The 18,607-nt window shown below is 41.7% G+C and overlaps 1 protein-coding gene across 3 annotated transcripts in view; it reads left to right on the forward strand.

The window, feature by feature from the left end:
* The window catches only part of LOC121199363 (CD2-associated protein), a 49,526-nt gene extending 32,754 nt beyond the window's left edge, over positions 1-16,772 (forward strand). For all 3 annotated transcript variants that reach the window (XM_041063968.1, XM_041063969.1, XM_041063967.1), the window contains exons 13-19: positions 2,344-2,491; positions 2,820-2,929; positions 5,977-6,092; positions 6,855-6,938; positions 9,855-10,075; positions 10,658-10,721; positions 13,685-16,772. In XM_041063968.1, the coding sequence (XP_040919902.1) occupies positions 2,344-2,491; positions 2,820-2,929; positions 5,977-6,092; positions 6,855-6,938; positions 9,855-10,075; positions 10,658-10,721; positions 13,685-13,726 (785 nt within the window). In that variant the 3' untranslated portion in view covers positions 13,727-16,772. The remainder of the gene's footprint in view (positions 1-2,343; positions 2,492-2,819; positions 2,930-5,976; positions 6,093-6,854; positions 6,939-9,854; positions 10,076-10,657; positions 10,722-13,684) is intronic.
* The last annotated feature ends 1,835 nt before the right edge of the window (positions 16,773-18,607 follow it).

An 18,607-nucleotide genomic window follows, 5' to 3' on the forward strand; every position in this document is an offset into this window, starting at 1 on the left:
CACTTGTTTCCCAGGAGGTCCTCGGGGATCTGAGATCTTTTCTCAAAGAGTCCCACAAGGCTTAGTTAGAGTTCAGTGTGAAGGGACTGGCAGATAAACAGGGATGCAGACTTCACACGGCAGCTGTGTTGTGGAAAAAGAGCTAATTACTGCACGAGCTGAATATTACATGATAAAACAATTTTCTAACACCTGTGTTCGAAAGGCTTTTTTAGAACGATATAGGCAGGTAAATATTTATATTTGGCATCTTTAAACTATATTGTCATATTTAAATAAAAATAAAACACACAATCAATTAAAAGAGAGTAATGAATATTATAAATAATCACATTTTAATGGAGTTATTGAAGCAGCCTGTTGACGTTTCTAAATTCTTCTTTAAAGAGAATCTCAAGGAGAATCAGTAATTGACAAATGGAGTGATGTATTAAACAGCAATTATCAACCATCTTCCCTAAAAACAGAGAGAGCGAAAGAGAGAAAGTAAGAAAGTAAGTGGTAGGTCGACAGTGGTCCTCATTCCTGTCAGACTCCATTTAATGTTTTAATGTCAAGAAAATCATCTATTTTATTTTGATTTTTAGGTTAATTACCCAGGAAGTATTATTGAGTTTATATAGTGAATTTGTTTTTGTAAACAAATCATGGAAATATATATAAACCACAAGATTAATAAGTTTACAAGGGTGAATAATCCTTTTCTAAAAACAAAAAAACTTTTTTAGTAGTGGTGTCCATAAAATCTTAATGATAGCCATCTCTAGTGCACTGCATGTGCCAACTGGTAACAGGAACTGTCAGTTTAGAAATGCCAGATTTGGTTTAAGGTCATTTGGAAAATAATTTTCAACTGTTAAATGTCCTGCTCAGGATGATTCATGGTCACAATTTGAAGAAAAACCTCTATCAGGATTGTTTTTTATGTATTTTATTTAAAAAAAAAAAAAAAAAAAAAAAAAAAAAAAATATATATATATATATATATATATATATATATATATATATATATATATATATATATATATATATATATATATATAGTTATCAGATGTTTTTAAACCCTATATGTCAATATCAGGGATTACATTTTTGAGGCCTCATGGAATCAGCCTGAAAAAATCAAGCATTGCTTTGACTATATTTTACACTCATTCAGTTGTCTCACAACAGGTTTACTTTTTCACTGTAAGTGTTGTTTGATAAATAAAAGAAGGCAGAGAAGAGATTAGGTTATTTTTCCCTCATTTTTCGCTTGTGTTAGAAAGTGTTGGATGGAACAAAGTGATACAAAGACACACACAAGAAGGAGCTAGATTTCCACAAATTTTCACAAATTTGGCCAAATTCTGTGAAACTCCATGCAAGAAAATGCAAATTAATGCGCATTTTTCCCCAGCACCATTATGTATATTTAATCCTTTGGTTTGTCAAGATAATTAGTTAGTGGTGCTAATGTTCCAGTAAGGTGCCATTAAACAATTTCAGAAGAAGAGGGTGCGACAAGATGACGTAGTAAGAAGCATGCCAGTCAAACGTATTGATTGGAGGAAGGTTACAGCCTCCTCATCGCTCCACACGGATCCGATGGTGCGATTTCTCGTCTCCTCGGTGGAACAGAAGCTTCAATGGACATTTAAGTCACACGCTTCGTGTATGTTGTGATTTACATGTAAAGGCAAAGCTGTCGTGCATGGTGTTCAGACTGCAGGCAAATTGGTTGACGGGAGGTTTGAGAGGTTGATTGCTGTCAGTTTATGTGTTTCCACCGCTGTGCTACAGCACTTCATAATGCTTTATGGGATTTTTGTGTGTTAATCCCTGCGCTCTCTGAGCATCTCCCCCATAATTGCACTCACCAGTCAGAACTACTGCAGATAGAACAAAAGGCCATCATTAGGTAAACAAGATAATAAGGCTGAATATTGACTAAGCTCAGCAGTGGACAAATTTGTCCAAGTCATTTCAGTTCAGCACAAAAGCAAAAACAAAAAAAACAAATTGACTTTTTGTGACTCAGACTTAAAATGACTTACTTCAGTTAACCTCAATTACTGCGTGTCAAATACTGCGTGTAATTGTAAAGTTGATTGGCTGTAAGGTGACATTTATTTTTGTCAGTTTAAATGTCCTCGTGGAGATACGGTCCTTGTTGACTATCCACAGTGAAGGGATCGTTTAATTAAAAATGTTTCAACTAGACACTAAATCTGTCTCTTCCTTCCTTCCTCTCTCTGTTGTAGTTCCTTTTCTTTTCTCCCTTTTTTTCTTTTCTCTCATTTTCTTTTCTCTCATTTTGTCAACCGTGCTCTCATCTCATCTCATCTTTCTCTTCTTTTTCAGTTGACAAGCCTACGCCAGATCACAAACCATCCAAGCCTGCAGCACCAGTGGTCCCACCCAAGAAGCCGATCCCCCCTCCAGGGAAAGGCAAACAGGGAGCCATCCCACCGAAGAGGCCCGACAAGCCTCTTCCCTCGCCAAACCTCAAGTAAGTCTTTTATCCCCGTGTGTCTCAGTCAGACACCGCTTCATCCATGACGTGTTTTTGTGCGTCTGTCTGAACACTACTGACATTTCAAACTACCAATCTATAGAACTTTTCTATTCATACAGCACCAGTGTAAGTCCTATCCCTTGTTCAATTTGACCTGAAGGTATTCTTTAGAAGTACCATTGCATAGAAAGAACAGAGTTTACTATAGTACACATCAGTGATTGCTGATGTGGCCTTTTCCATCACAGATTGAAGGTGTTCACTCATTTGATGTGTCCCCCCCCCCCCCCCCCCCCCCATTTCTTTTCCCTTTTAACTGCAGGCACAATGGAGAGGTGCCTTCCACACGACCAAAGTCCGACTTTGAGCCATTATTGCCCACCAAACCCAAAACACTGTCTGGAGACTGGGGCGAGAAGTCCTCGGATATGGGTATGTAAAGCACATACTATTTCAAACTACACTCAGAATCCTGAATTACTACACATTATACCAGCTTCTCGATCATTTCTTGTATAACAAGTTCATTTCAGAATTTATTTAAGACAGTATATTATTTGCAAGTTGCCGATATAGAAAATCTAGATACTCGGTAAAACTGTGAAAGCTGAGAGGAAGATGTGGAGCTTTAATTGACAGTGTGCGTCTGAGAGAAATCAAAAAAAGACAGGAGGCGGTAAGGTCGCTGAAAACAAGCATGAACAGACAGCACTGAAAAGATTAAAAGTTTAGAGTCGAAGTGAAGAGTTTCATGAAAAATGGAGGCATGGGGAGCGGAAAGGGAGGCGGAGAGGTCGCGGAGAAAAGACATCCGATATGGATTTAATAGAGCTGACCTGGAGGTAGTACACTGGAGAGTTCTGTGTTTGTGATAGATGCCTTGCAAAGGTGGGAAAGAGCTGCTAAAACTCCACACTGCTTGCCACATGCCAGTCTTGACACACATTGCTGTGGAACATGAAAATTCAATCTGTCCTGCAGCCACAGCCACTGTTTTGTAACTGAAGCAGTTTACCACTGGGTAGGTGCAAAGTGCTGTTACACTGCAGCTGACAAAGTGTTTCACTGTTACATAACGAAAGTGGGAATGGCATCATTCTTCCCTTTATTTGTGTGCTCATATATACACCCTTGTAAACAAACTTTACGATAACAAGCATAAGCTGTGAAATGCATACCCTAAATTCTCAAACAGTGGCTTTTATTTCCCTTCAGTGCAGAGAACCAGGCATTAATTCCTAACTTTCTATTTTAAGAACTGTACTCTGTCCAGTTTTAGTAACATTTAGTAACAAGTTTAATTTTAAAGTGAAAGAAAAGTCTTCCTCTTCCTCGGAGGTCTGCAGTGCCACAGAAAACACATGCATGTAACTGGCAAAGCATGGTGAAAGTCCACTTCATGGAATCTTGGAGCTGTATGTGTTCATAATTATTAAAGCCAAACATGAGAATTAAGACCTTTTAAGTATTTGCCATAAACAATCGCTGAACACGAGATTCCTCTTTGTTCCTGTAGTGCCTCTTAGCAACACCACATCCAAGGGACCATGATGAGAATATGGTCTTACTCAGCCCAGAGAGAAAGACGTAAATGGGAGCTAAGAGGCACTACAGGTACAAAGAGGAATCTCATGTTCAACACACACACATGGCCTAATAAGGACAAAGGTCATTTACCTTGTATAACTCTTCTTTCCTCTACAGAGGGGGAAAAAAGAACCTGCCTTGGTGAACAATGACACCTCTGCATCAGAGAAAACTAAATCTTTGTATGGTGCTTAGGTGGCTGAGTGGTGCTAGTGGTGCCACAGCTTGCCTAATGAATCAAAGAGGGGAAATTCTGCCTTAGGATGTGTATGCTCACAATTTCAGACCTGAGCGTTAAGGCCTGTGAACAGAGCCATGGAGAGCACAGCATTTCTATGGCCTTAAAAACCAGGAAGACTAATTATCACACCCGTGCTGATATTCAGTACAACGGCACAACCACAAGTGTGATATTGCTTTTACACAGCAGTTCTACCAGTGTCATTTATTAGTTAGAAAGCCATAACAGATAATGATTTGCTTGTTTATTTAATTGTTTAGTTGGCTCCACCAGCACAAATAGTTCCTCAGCTGGACTGGGACTGGAATGCTGCCAAGTAACACATAAACATTTCCCTGCACGTTAGCTTGTCAGCTTCTCTGTGTTACCACAGGCCAGCTTCTTTGTGTCATGTGCATTTAAGTGTATGGTTCCATCTGTTGTGCAACCAGTGTGATAAGAGTCTGTTGACAGTCGCTTTGATGGTCTGTGTGATTACAGTGAGATAATGACAGAGAGGGCATGTTGCTGTATTGCTTCCTGCTCTCTGTGGATGGCTCAAGTAGTTTTTTTTTTTAGCAAGTTTTCAGACTCGCAAGACAAGAAACATCTCACCCAAGCCCACTCACTGCCAGGCTCTCTAGCTCCCCCCGAGTCCTGCATCAGTTTCTGTATGGCTGTGACTTCTGAGCCTGTGGTTTGTTTAAGATATACATGTCCCCCGTCTCTTTGCAACACCCTGGGTAACATCTGTGACAGCTGGTTTGCTCCCAGAGTGGTATACCAGAAGCTGTCTGTCGCAGCTGTTACCCTCCTGGGCTGCAGATAGGAGGCTTTTACACCAGGCAGAATTGTGTTGCGATATGTTTTGAGCAGCACTGCGGGGCAGAGGGGGATTTTCTGGCATCTCGAACATAGCTGCCCTCTGATTTTCTCTGTCCAGTGGGTCTTTGTGATTTTTTTTTTTGTTTGTTTCTACACTTGGCTCCATTCTCTTTATGTTTTAGGATGAATAAGTCATTTCCTCTTTGTCCCACCTCTAAAGTGCAACTGAATATTGTACCAGACCTTGTTTAGTAAACCTCTTGGACTGTGTTTGTGTTGTAGCTGGTCTTCAGGTGAAATCTGTGGGGTGGTGGTAGTTGTCCTGATGGGTCTATAAAACTGCCTCAAGACTGTACTTGGCTCAGTTTTCTTAACAAAAGAAAGTTGGTGCTTGTATTTTTGAGCCTAGTCTGAAAGCAGTTTAAAGCCTATGTTGTTTGTCTTAGACTAAAGTCTTTAGTCTTTAGCACATCATCATTATTTATTTGTTTCTTAATGTGGCTGGTTTTGATTCCCTGAAATATGTCCTGATCTCACTGATGTTAACTACGGTGTTTATCTGCTTGATAGACCATTTCACACTTGAATATGTGAGCATTATAAATGGGTGTTTTTCTGCTGCACTGCTTGCTAATATCATTAGCTGGCAGGAAATAAACCTGTGCCCACGCTGTTTGCGAGCAATTAGATTGCATTTAAATTGAATGAAATTACATTAGAAATGTTAGTTCAGCCGTGAAAGGTTCCCTTAGTCATGGCTGAAACGTTCGGCTGAAACAATCATTTCTTGTTATTTTCCTTTCTTATCTCTTCCTCTGTCTCTGCCCCTCTCATCTGTCTCCACCAGATCTGATGAGTTTTGATGACTTGTCGTCTACCTCGGAGAAGCTCTCTCACCCCACCGCTAACAGACCAAAGATGCCTGGCAGGAGGCTGCCTGCCCAGTTTGGTGGAGGACATTCGGTAAGGATACCTGAGCAATCAGCATGCTCACACAGATAATGGTGCTGCCGTTAGAGCTCAGTCATTTTCAGGTCATACTTTATGTTATGAAATTTTCTTTTTGTGCCAGTTCAAAATATATATTCATCATTTAAGAAAAAAAGAGACGGGCAGAGATGCTTCTCAGATTTTAAACATTAAGCAAACACAAGCAGCTGAAAGTGGCAGAATTGTGATTTAAATCTGGAGCTATCTAATCAAAGTTTTCAATACCTGATGCTACAGATGCATTTGTGCAGCACCTAAAGAGCATTTAGGTTTGACACCCACCCGCAACACAACGTGTACCAGGATTCCCTCAGTTTTGTTTATTTCTGCTGTTGTGTCTCTTTATATATCAGATTTGTTTTTTTTTTTCTTTTCTCACTCTTTTCTCAAATTCATGTGCATCTCCGTGGATCTCCGTTGTCTCTGACAGCCCTCAGCTCACAGTTTTCTGAAACCTGTCACCTCCTTTTAAATGGCCATTTAATGACAGCCTTTGACACTCAGGAGTCTCATTGCCTGCCTTCCTCTTATCAATTCACCTTTCGGAGCAGTGACTTGTGCAAGATTAGCTGTCAGAAGTCACTGTGGATAGGCACTTCCCAGAAGGTTGGCAGACTATTATCATCTGTTTTTTGGTTTCCATCTGTCAGGTTAGCCAGTCAGGAAGCTGTAAACTGACAATCAAATGAAAATACTTATGTAAATTAAACAATAAGGAAAACTCTTCCCTTGCAGCCCAACAAGGAAGTGAGTGTGGAAAAATCCTTCAAGATCGATGAAGAGGATGCAGCCAAACCAAAGCTAGCAGAAACCAGAAAGGTAACTCCCTTATTCACCAACTTCATGATAGTTACAGATGGCAAACACTACAAATTGAACGCTACCCTGTTAATAGAAGATAATATAGATTTTGAGTCTACCAACAATGTTTTATGGGAGAGAGAAATGCCACTCTGTAGGTTAGACAAACACAATGGGTTCTTCAGGGCTAGAACTTCCACTGCTACTGTCTAATATGAATTCTCATATCATTTGAATATTATTTTGTAATGCTCAGTGTATGAGTTTTCACAGGATAAGTCTCAAAAAGAAGCCAGACAGTCCTGTTGTTTGTCTCTTCTACCTAAACTACAGCAGTGGATTTAAATCCTCCTTCGTCCTCCTGGTTCCAGTCGCTCTGGGTTTAATTTGAGCCTCCCCATTAACCTCGCATCACAAATGCTTTACCCTTGGGATGCAAGTATTAAAATGACAGGATTAAAACGTCCACAGAGGAGTTTATACAGTGTGTGTGGGGGGGGGGGGGGGGGGGGTTACACTGTCCAAATTCAGAGACCAAAATAACAATAATTATAATAACAAGATAAAAAGAAAACAACAGATCAAAATAAAGCCAGGAAGAAAAAAACGAGGCAAGAAAAATCTCCTAGGGAAGCCTCATTAGATAGAAGAAATAAACAGGATGGTTCACAGCGGGATCTCCCACCAGGACAGTTCAATATGGACAATAAGAAATATATTCTGTTGCTACAGATGGGTTAAAAATTGAAAGGGAAAAGGTGAATAACTGTGTGGAGGTGCACGTGCATCTCTAATATTGATCTCTCCTGTTTTTCATTGTAAACTGAATATCTTTTGGTACATAATATATCTGCTTAAAAACGCTGAGCGCTGTCACTGATAAGTGTAATTAAAAGTATACTGTGTATACATAGTTATTTTTTTATATAGATATATAAATATATACCAATACAAAAAATTTCAAAAGTAAAGCCAAATGAAAAAAAAGAAACTAAAAATGAAAGCATGGAGAAAAACAACAAAAAAATGAATGTAAGAACAAAAAAATATGTAGAAAAAAAGAGGAAACTCGACACCTGATTCTTAAAACAGTGCCGTCAGATCTGTCCGTTTAATGGATTAGAGGCTGGAGTTTGAGCAACTTCTGGGGGACAGTACCGACAGCATAAAAGCCACAAAAAGCCTCACACACAAACTCATGTTGGTTAATTGGCACCTCACGGACTTCAAAACAGTTCTCTGCAGTGTGTTTATGACGGAAGAAAGCATGGAGAGAGGGAGATAGAGACAGAGGACCACCGCCTGCTGTTCACTCTTCCACTTCAGCATTTCATTAATTGCTTTAGATGCTGTCTAGTCTGGATTGGTCATGGTAACAAAGACTAATTAGACCTGGCTGTGCACCTGGGGGTGCACAGCATCCGACCACCCTATTGTTAAAAAGAAACACATACACACAGAGACAGACAGAGCAGTCAGAGTAAAGCCTGTCTTGAAGATCTCATAACCCGATGACTCCAACCTTCAGAGGTGAAATAACAGGACATGGACCATGTGTGTCCTCCTCCTCACCCTCTTATTGTTTCAAAATGAGATTCTGACCCTTGTAACATTTTTACCAGTGTAGATGAGAGGGAGATAGCAGCAGAAGGTATGCGACCCCTCCGGGGCAGGAGGCACTGCAGTTGTTGAACTTGTTGAAACTCAAGGGAAGAAAGATTCCTTCATGAAGATATTTCACCACTTTTGCTTGAAGTAGGTGTTAGGATAATAATATGGACAGTTACAGTGGGATTCTTTAGATACAGACACAGGGAATACTGATTCTGTTAAATAGATATAAAGGGTTTTTTCATGTCTGTCTTAAAAGAACACTCACATATGTTGAGCGAGCTACTGCTCACTGTAATCATTAGTCCTCTCCATATTGGCCGTGAACAGATCCCTTTCTAGTGCAGCTCCAGTATAGCAGATGGTTGATGAAATCCACAGTCCTCTGTCCAAACATGTTTTCTAACTTTAAGATGAAACTGATACGAAGCTCCGACACCCAGAGTTAGCCAAATGAAATGGGTGTCTTCGTCCTGGTGCAGTTTTCTGATGTCTCTGTGCCGGCATTATGTTTTTGTTATGTTATTAAGTTTGTCCACCCCTCCGTATGTTTGTCAGTCCGTCCTTTTCTAGTGAATGCAATATCTCAGGAACGCCTCGAGGGGATTTCTTCAAATTTGGCACAAACATTCACTTAGACTCTGGGATGAACTGATAAGAATTGGGTGGTGGTTTTCATACACTAATTGTTACAAAATACACTTAATACCTGGACGGATATGAATGTAAACATGGATTTAATCCTAGTTGCCATATTTAGTCCCAGCCACAACCCTACATGTGACCATCAGAATGTATGTAGAGAGTTCAGTGATGTAAAAAGCCATTAGCACTGGTCTATAGTGAAACGGTCGGATGAGTCATCCTTCATCCTTTATTCTTGACAAATAGGCAGCTGCGTGTGTGGCATACATCAGGACTAGAATACAGGCCTGAATGCTGGACCCCCCACAGTGAGGAGACCCCGTGGTTCTGTAATGCTACAGTGAAATTTTCATGGTATTTGTCCCCTTAGCAGAAAAGGTCACTGCAAACCAATTGTGGTTATTCTGAGTGATCACCTTTATTGTGTGATGAAACATTTCTATCCTAATGGAAGCAATTTCTTCCAGGATGACAATGCCCTGCACAAAGGCTCGCTGAATAATTTGATGAGTATGGAATTATGTGAATCATACATGCTATGGCCTTCAGTCACCAGATCTGTGATTTCCACATAAGGAAATATGTTTTGAAAAAAATGCCGTTCATCCCTCCGGTACATGTCCACACCTAGAGAATCTCTGTCTACCTCTTGTGTTTTGTTTTTTTTTTTCTTCACAGCCTTCCACAAACACCTTACCCCAGTCAGTGTCTCTCCAAAAGCCCACCGTGGCCAGCACCGAGACCAAGCCGAGCCCTGCAGCAGCCCCGAGCTCGAACAGCGTCTCTCAGAGCAGCAGGGCCCGGCTGGAGCCCGAGGAGCCGAGCTCCCAGCTGGACGAGCTGAGGAGCCAGATGAAGGAGCTGCTGCTGTCTGTGGAGCTGCTCAAGTCCCAGCAAATGTAATGAGACTCGATGTACACGAGAACAGGGTTTGAAGAGGTCGGGCGGTAGGAATGGAAAACTGAATGTGTCACGCAAGGGCCTGTTAGGGGAGGGACAAATTTAAGTAACGGTATAAGATGTGACATAAAGCATGAGAATGCCTGTTCACTTGCGTACAGTACTTCGGTCACTCTAAATTAGTTATAGTTTTAAATTGTCAAGCATCTCTGTTGCCTAAAGCAGTTTTTCCAAGCTATATGTCCCCACATTTCCCCCCATCAAACTAATGTTGGTTACTTAATACTAATCTACATCATTATATATCATTACATACTGTAGACTGTATTACTGTATCTGTAATATGGGTCACTGAGCATTAACTGTTTTATTATCAGTGAAATATTTCCCATAGACTATAAAATGACCTTTTCTTTAGTTAGATCATGTGTTTGAACCTTTTACATATGCTGCAGCAGAGTACACGTGCTAATAAGTGTGTACCTGTGTGTGTGTGTGTGTGTGTGTGTGTGTGTGTGTGTGTGTGTGTGTGTGTGTGTGTGTGTGTGTGTGTGTGTGTGTGTGTGTGTGTTTGCTTCCAGGAAAGAGATAGCGGAGCTACGACATGAGCTGGATGAGGAGAGGCTAAAGCGTGAGACTCTGCAGGTAACATTGATCCCCATAGCAACACATGCTGGCCTGTCTACATTCATTACTCGCATTAGTTTAGCCAAATAGTGATGCTGTTTTTCACACATGAAGACCTTAACAAGCACACTGACTCACACGAACACAGTTACTGCAGTGCTGAACTGAAAGGTACGGTACAGTACAGTGGTAGTGGCTAAAGATACCTCTGTGATGAATATGGTAAGGGCTGGTTTGTGGTCTCTCAGAACTGGTTCGTAAGACATGCTGGGAATCTGATGTGTTACAGATGTTTCAAACAGCCACACTGCGAGGCGGAGAGACGTGATATCGTTTAAAAACAGGGATAATGATGCACGTATTCAGACAGTCTCTCCAGCCATCAGATACGTAACAGACTGTGACATAGTATCAGGTTGTCAGCTGTCATTTTCTGTTTGTTGTTCAGTTTGTACTGCTATAACCCATCTTTTAACTTTGTGACTTAAATGACAAAGTAAAAACCTGAGGACATTACAATTGTAGTCAAATGAATTGATGTAATCATTCTACACCTAAAAAAAAAACAATTTTAAAGTGTTTTATTACCACTACTACTCCCGTTAGTCACACCATGCTCACCTTAGCCGTCCCTCCAGAGCCTCTCTCGGTGCAATGAGCACATTCAGCCTCCTTCAGCTCTGACGTGACCTGGAGTGTGACCATTAGATTTTTCCAGTGAAACAGCAGCAGACGCGGCCCGACCCTTCCCAGCATGGCACCGATATAAATCACATCACAGGAGGAGGAGAGATCCCCTGCAGAGAGCCCCAGGCATACACACACGCTCACAGAGGCCTTTGTCAGACCTGGCATTAACATGCGTCTCATGTGATCCCGTCACCCAACATGCATGTGAACTGCTCTAAGTACAGATGTGAATTCACCCAAGGTACATTGAGGACACTTTTCAGATCTGATCACATTTGGAGGTGGTCCGGGCCGCGTAGAGGTCGCGTAGAGACCATAGCCCATAGAGACCAATTACGTCAAAAGTCATGGGCGATTTTTTTTTTTTTTGTCTGGATCATACCAAGGAATAAACCCTTGTTTTGACTTCTTCTTCCTCTTTTGCTGTGAGATCTGATCGCAAGTGGTCACTGGAGTGGTCACCAGAGACGCATGTGGAGGTTCATTTTAATAACAGGTGTAAATATGGAACTGTGCACTCGTGATGGGATCAGCCGAGACGCACGTGAATGTCGGGTCTGAACAGGGCCTGAGAGAAACATAACCACAGATTTGTTCAAACCCCCTGTGGGTAACTTACACTTCCATACATACGTAGAAAGAGGTGGAAAAACCAATCAGAGAAATTGCATCCTCACACTTACTTTCCCGGAGGACCTCAGCACCTCCCTGGTTCGTTCCTGTGCGAAGCTGCATGTATCTCACTGAACGTGTGATGCAGAGTGCAAAGACGCATTCAGCTCCAGCAGCGTACGTCCGCTGTTGGAGGTGGATAGAGTCGGTGGCCGTGGTTGGAACATTTTATGAGACTGATCTCCTCCACCGTGTGTGTGTGTGTGTGTGTGTGTGTGTGTGTGTGTGTGTGTGTGTGTGTGTGTGTGTGTGTGTGTGTGTGTGTGTGTGTGTGTGTGTGTGTGTGTGTGAGAGAGTGAGGTGTTACGTAAAGATACTGTGAGCGAAATGATTGTAACGTAAAGGGCCTTGAGAAGGTCCCCATCACCTCCGTTGCCTTTCTTCACATTTATTAAGGTTTTTATTTTTTTGGGTTGAGAAACAGACGCTGTAGAGATACAGCAGGGGCCAGAGGATGATTGGGATGGATGATTTACAGCTTTCTCCTTTTCCCTTCAATAGAAAAGGAGTTTGATTTCTCATGGATGAAAGGATAGTTTTTCTTTTTTTTACTCCATTGTTACTAATTAAGTTTTCTGGGCCCGTTTTGATCCTTAAATACAGAGCTTGATATCTGCACCATTATCTTGACAAAGTCAACAAACCAGCATGTGGCTTCACTGCCATTCCAATTCTCCTAGTCCCTGCCACTAAAGAAATCCCTTCCACAGCGGGACACCTCCAACCATTGTGCTTCACAGCGGGGATGATGTTGGCTGAATCGTGAGCTCATATTTCACCAGAGTCGGTCTAGTTTTCCAGTGTCGGAATCTCCGCTCTGAGTGTGTGTCATAAATTTGTGTTTTCACAAGCGGAGATCGTCCACTAGAGGTGAAGCTGGTGCCGCAGTCAACAGCAAGCAGGAGATACAATATCAGCAGATATCAAATTCAGTCTGATACTATTTTAACTACTAGTACTGCTGAGCATCCGTGGATGTGTGTGTTGTAGTGATGTCCATATTTGGGGACTCTTAAATCCTGTTAGTGTTTCTGAGTTTGTTGGGAAACTTCGAGCATTTCACACATCTGAAAAAGGGAATGTTAAGTCTTCAGATCTCCTGATGGAGCAAATTGGAGCTACAACTACATCAGCAGATCTGAAGACTTAACATTCCCTTTTTCAGAAGTGTGAAATGCTTGAAATATATTGGTGAATCTGAAGTAAGTGTTCTCATGTTCGATCACCACCAAATTCAGACCTGCTCCTTAGTCAATGCCCCAAGTTTGCACCAACTTTGATTAAAGTCTGACATGTTCACTGACCCCCGAAAAACCAACGACATAACCACAGTTGTAATCCGTGTGCTGTTTGAACATATGAAGATGTGCTGTTCCTCCATCATGTGGCTTCACTGTCATTCCAGTTCTCCTAATCCCTGCCACAAAAAGAAAATCCCTTCCTCAGCGGGACACCTCCGGCACTGAGCCTCACAGCGAGGGATGATGTTGGCTGAAATCATGAGCTCAGCCTTCTCCGGCACACACAGCGGCTGTGTATTATTCCCAGAGAGCTGGTGTAGTTTTTCAGTGTCAGAAACGCCGCTTTGAGTGCGTTGTCGTGTGTTTGTGTCCTCACAGATGGAGATAGAAAAACTAAAGCGGACCGCCCACTCGACGTGAAGCTGGTGCTGCGACGAATGGCAAGCCTCGAGGTCAGCTGCTGCCCTGTCGACCAACCAGAGAGCAGGAGGAGGGCGGCTGCGGACGGATAGTTGAACGGCTGGAGAGAGGGTGGGGAATCAGATGAACCACCTCGAGCACAATCCTTTGTCAGTGATCTACAAGAATAAAACTCTCCCCATATTTGTAAAATTTATATTTTGCACATATATTTTTTTTTTCAAGCTAGATGTAATTAAGTTACAGATGTATATGTTTCTTTTTTTTTTATTATTTCTTTATTTTGCCAACATAAGAAAACTGAGGCCTTACTTCAAACTACTGCGCTGGACTTGTAACTCTGCCGCTCACGCTCTCTCCCCTTCACTCCGGCGTTCCTCGAACTCCTCAGGGAGGACGTTCACTCTCAGTACTACTGACTTTGTATAAAGCAGGGGGCGCTTGTTTTCCTTATCTAATTTTCTTTCTCATATTTTTTTTTTTTTTATGATTCAGAAATAGTTGATTTTAAAAAAGTAAAATAATGTCTGATTTCATTTAACAACTTTGGATCCTCACAGCAGATGATTTCTGTCTTTCTCACACGGCGCCTGCCAGCAGTGCTTCACTCTGCGGCGGCAGTGCTTCGGAGCTCTGCTTTTTCATTTCTCTTTGTCTTTTATATGTTTTCTAGCATTCCTATCCAGGGTAACACTACCGTGCCTGTTTAAAAAAAAACAAAATTCTATTCTATGTTTGTAATGGGAGCTTACATTTACCATGATGGTGTCTGGAAAATCTACAGCACGATATTGTATATCAATGTTTTTTTAAGTCTACTGACATGCCTAGTCAAATACTATATAGAGGGCCTCTCCTGTGCTGGTCTCTTCTATTTTTGTCAGACTGTTTCACCCTCTGGGAATGTTCTCAGAACTTTAGCCAGAAAGTCTTTAGGTAGTTCAAAAACCCGGAGAAGAGAAAGGAAGGAGTCGTTGCATACTTTGATTAACAAGGTTGCTGACAAACCCGTTGGCATGTTTATGACAAAGGCAGCCTCGTTGCAGTCACCATCATCCATCTAATCCCTGTCACGATTTCATTCTACCTCTTCCTTTCTTTTCTCCCATCCCTCTTTGGTTCAGAGCGAAACCATACGATCTGAGAGCAGCCTTGTCGTTCACCTCTGTAAAGCATTATACACGAGCCTGCACAGCACTCATCAGTTGTCCCGTCATCATTATCTTTACGTGCGTCTGCCTGCCTTCTTATCCACATTCCAAGTACACAAGTTAAGCTAACTGGAAGCACACAGTAGAGCATAGAAATAATAATGAAGCAAACAGTTAAAGCCCCTCTGTGGAGATTTTTTTCTTATGTGATCGTAAAATCCTTGAAATGAGTCTCTTGGTAGACGTTTGGATCGATCCCGCTGCCAATTGGTGCAATGTGGTGCCTGACAAAATGTCTTCGTAGCCGTGCTAGCATCACAGCTCTAGAGACGGCAGTCAGTATCAGCTGGTCTGTCAGTTGATTGGTCGTTTCACTGCTTTGGTCCAGACTGAAATACGTCGATAAATACTTGATGGATTTCCATGAACTTTGGTGCAGACATTCATGGTCCCCCCCCAGAGGATGAACGCTAATGACCGTGATTCTTCGTGTAACACCACGAACAGGTCAAAGTTATGAATTATCCAGTGAATTATCTCAGTATTTAACAGATGCACTGGCCCAAACTTTGGTCCTGACATTTATCATTTATCAGATATCAGAATTTTAGAGTAATTTTAACACGGTGTTTCATTGTCGTCTCTGGTTGAAAGCTTCACCTCTGACTTCACTCCACTGGGTCACCACACCCAACAGTGATGTCACGGTGTACTCACGCTCCCTGGAGTACACTTGTACATCATTCTAGCAAAGGAGTTCAGCAGCAACGATGAGTTTGTTTTGTTTTTTTTTAAAGCATGGACTAAATGATTATTTCTCAAATGATTCCTTTTTTTCTCCCTCAACAGTTGTGACCAAGATCAGCTCTTAAAAATGAACTTGTAAGTGGCTTTGCTCACACACAGGGTTGCTTACTGTGCATTGCTGGTTTTCTCTCTCAGCACAGAACTACAGCTACACTTCAGGATGCTAATCACTTCTTGGGATTATTGTGGCGCCTCGCTCGCTGCGAGCAGGGTTCAGAGCTGCAGAAACGTAGGGCACAGTTGAACTAATGCCGTGTAGCCCTGAGCTCCGAGCGTACAGCGTGAAGTTCTGTGTTGATAACCAGCTCGTCTTGGTGTTGAGATGCTTTTTGAGAAACCGAGAGCAGTACTGTACCAAGCCTCTAACCCCCTCTGGCCTCAGTATGGGCTGGAGAGATGGCTTAACCCTGACAATTGGCCACAATATCGACAGCAGATTTCAGTTCCAAGTTCAAATGCTCTGTAACTGTTTCACAGCTACTACTGTGTACCACAAATACTGGTTACTGTTAATGCTTTTTTGGTTTGTTTGTTTGTTTGTTTTTAAAAAAATATATATATATATCCTTATAGATATCTCACAAATGTCTTAAAGAAGCGTTACTCTACTTTTAAATCATCCTCAGGCTTGATTCCATGTGTCCGATGTGTGTGTGCATGCTTTTGCTGGTGTCTGCTCACAAACGTTGGAGTGTATCAGCGTCCGTGATGCTAAGTTCTGGACTCCAGAGTGCTTTGACCAAGTTGATACTGTATAATCTGACCTTAATGAGCATGGCACTCATGCAATATGTCGATGCCTTTTTTTTTTTTTTAAGCACACAACTCTTTATCAATATGGCTGGGCAATGAAATAATTACAATGTGGGGAAAGGGGGGGACCGGGGGGGAGGTTTGGGTGACAGCTCTTTATGTAATATATGTAATGCAGCTTAACTTCCAAGTATTGTACATTCCAGAGTTTGACACCGAGAAGAAAAGAAATCTGTGCACATTTATAACATATTTTCAAGTGATTTTGTTTACAAGAGCTGTATCCTTGCATGAGCTGAGATTCTTTCCAAAAATGAATAAATATCTTTATTTACTGTCACAGACTTTTTATTTCTTTCTTTGTCTTTAAAAGTTTTCACAGCCCTGGGAAGCTTTTCCTCATGCTTGAATTCTTTAAAACGTTCCCGTTCTTGGAAATATTGAGTGGAAAATATTGACTGTTCAGAGAAGAGAGTGGGTTTCAGAGGAAATGCAGCTTACAGTGAAAGCAGCCCTGGGTGATGTGCTCCATTTATTATTGTGTTTGACTCTCTGGCTGTCTAGTCCAGTGTTGTATTGGTGTGTGTATTCATGCGTGCACTTAGTCTGTTCAAATACCAGGACATAATTGCATAGATAGATTCAGGCTAATCGTTAAGTCTGTTTATCTGTTGTTTATGAGTGAAATGGTGAATTCTTCATAGAAAGTGGGCTGAGCTCAGTTAGGAGAATGTGCAGCTTTTTACGAATGCTCCAAGACGTCTGCTCTAATCCAAACTCCACGCAGAGTTCGGTATCTCTACAACATTTTTAATGTCTCCAGTTTTCACCCTGCCTGTATGTTTAACTCGTAGCATGCAGTTATAGTACAAACGTTTATCTCCCTTTAAGTAGCTTAATGTATTTCTCTAAATCAGCAGTGATCAAAGTTAAAATATCTTTAGGTATTTATTTCTGAAGAGTTTAAAACCTAAAGCTAAACATCGGCCTCATCAGGATGGCTGTGCTTTGATCAGATTTAGCTGCAGAGTCACCGGCTAACCCACCATCATCAGGGTCTGATTCGAGGGTTCAAATCGGGCTCTATGGTCCTGAAACAGCCTGCCAAGTAAAAAAAAAATAAAAGCATATTTTATTCCTCTTCTGCTATGCTTCACTATTCGCTCTGTTACAGCACGTCTCTCATCTCTTATATCTTATAGCGAAATTGTCAACAAACAGCTGCCTTCGTACATATCCAGCATACATGCAGCAACATTAGCAGCATTCGTTTGCAGTTGTGTGCGTCTCTGGGTTTCTGGCCTCTCAGTGTAGGTCCAGTATTTGTCAGTACAACACACATAAATCAGCATTTCTGTAAATGTCCTCCAGCTGCAGTCCTCTGGCAGGACGTTCTAAAACCACCAAAGTCATGTGTTAAACAGGGACAATGAAGCACTGAAATTTTGTCTCTCTCTTTAAAATCTGTTTTAGTCTCCAGCGTCTCCTGAGAGAAGTCTGTGGCTCAGTGCTCCTCTGTGCTCACAAGCTGGTTCCTGACTGCGTCTGGGTGCTGTTGGGTCCTGGACACATACAGAAATCAAATCACAGGTTTTTACTCGGTAACAGCTGCCTGCTGCTAGGAAACAGCATCCAGACTGATGAGCCTGGACGTTAACGTAGCGTGGGCCATAAAACCAAAACAGTGATCTTCAACATGCTGAAGGTTTCTCTGCAGCTGAGGGGAACTGTTGAGTTGAGTGATCGTCCTCTGTGGGTTCATCACTGTGAGTGACGACCAGCTTTTAAAGGTTAAAAGCATACAAACACACCCTGGAATAAACTGAGTGGATCTGTCTTTGGTGTTTTTGCTCCTGCTGATTACTGGTTAAGAAAGACATGACACTGATTAATTGATTGATTGATTGATTTCCACTTCAGAGAACATGGAGTCTTACATTTTAAACATTTCACACTGGTGTTGAACAGATATCCAGGGAAGAATCATCACCAAAGAGGGAGGTTATCTTCTCTTGATAGACCAGACTGCAATGTAACCTTAGCTTATATCTGTCAGAGGAAATATGAAATACAGAACCAACGGGATCACAGAGAGGCTCAGCACATCGTTACTCTGTCTCTGCTACATCGCAGCCACTGCCGCTTGTTCTTTCCACACCTGCACAGTGCA

This window comes from Toxotes jaculatrix, chromosome 19 (assembly GCF_017976425.1).
Source record: "Toxotes jaculatrix isolate fToxJac2 chromosome 19, fToxJac2.pri, whole genome shotgun sequence".
In the NCBI taxonomy this organism is placed as follows: Eukaryota; Metazoa; Chordata; class Actinopteri; family Toxotidae; genus Toxotes; species Toxotes jaculatrix.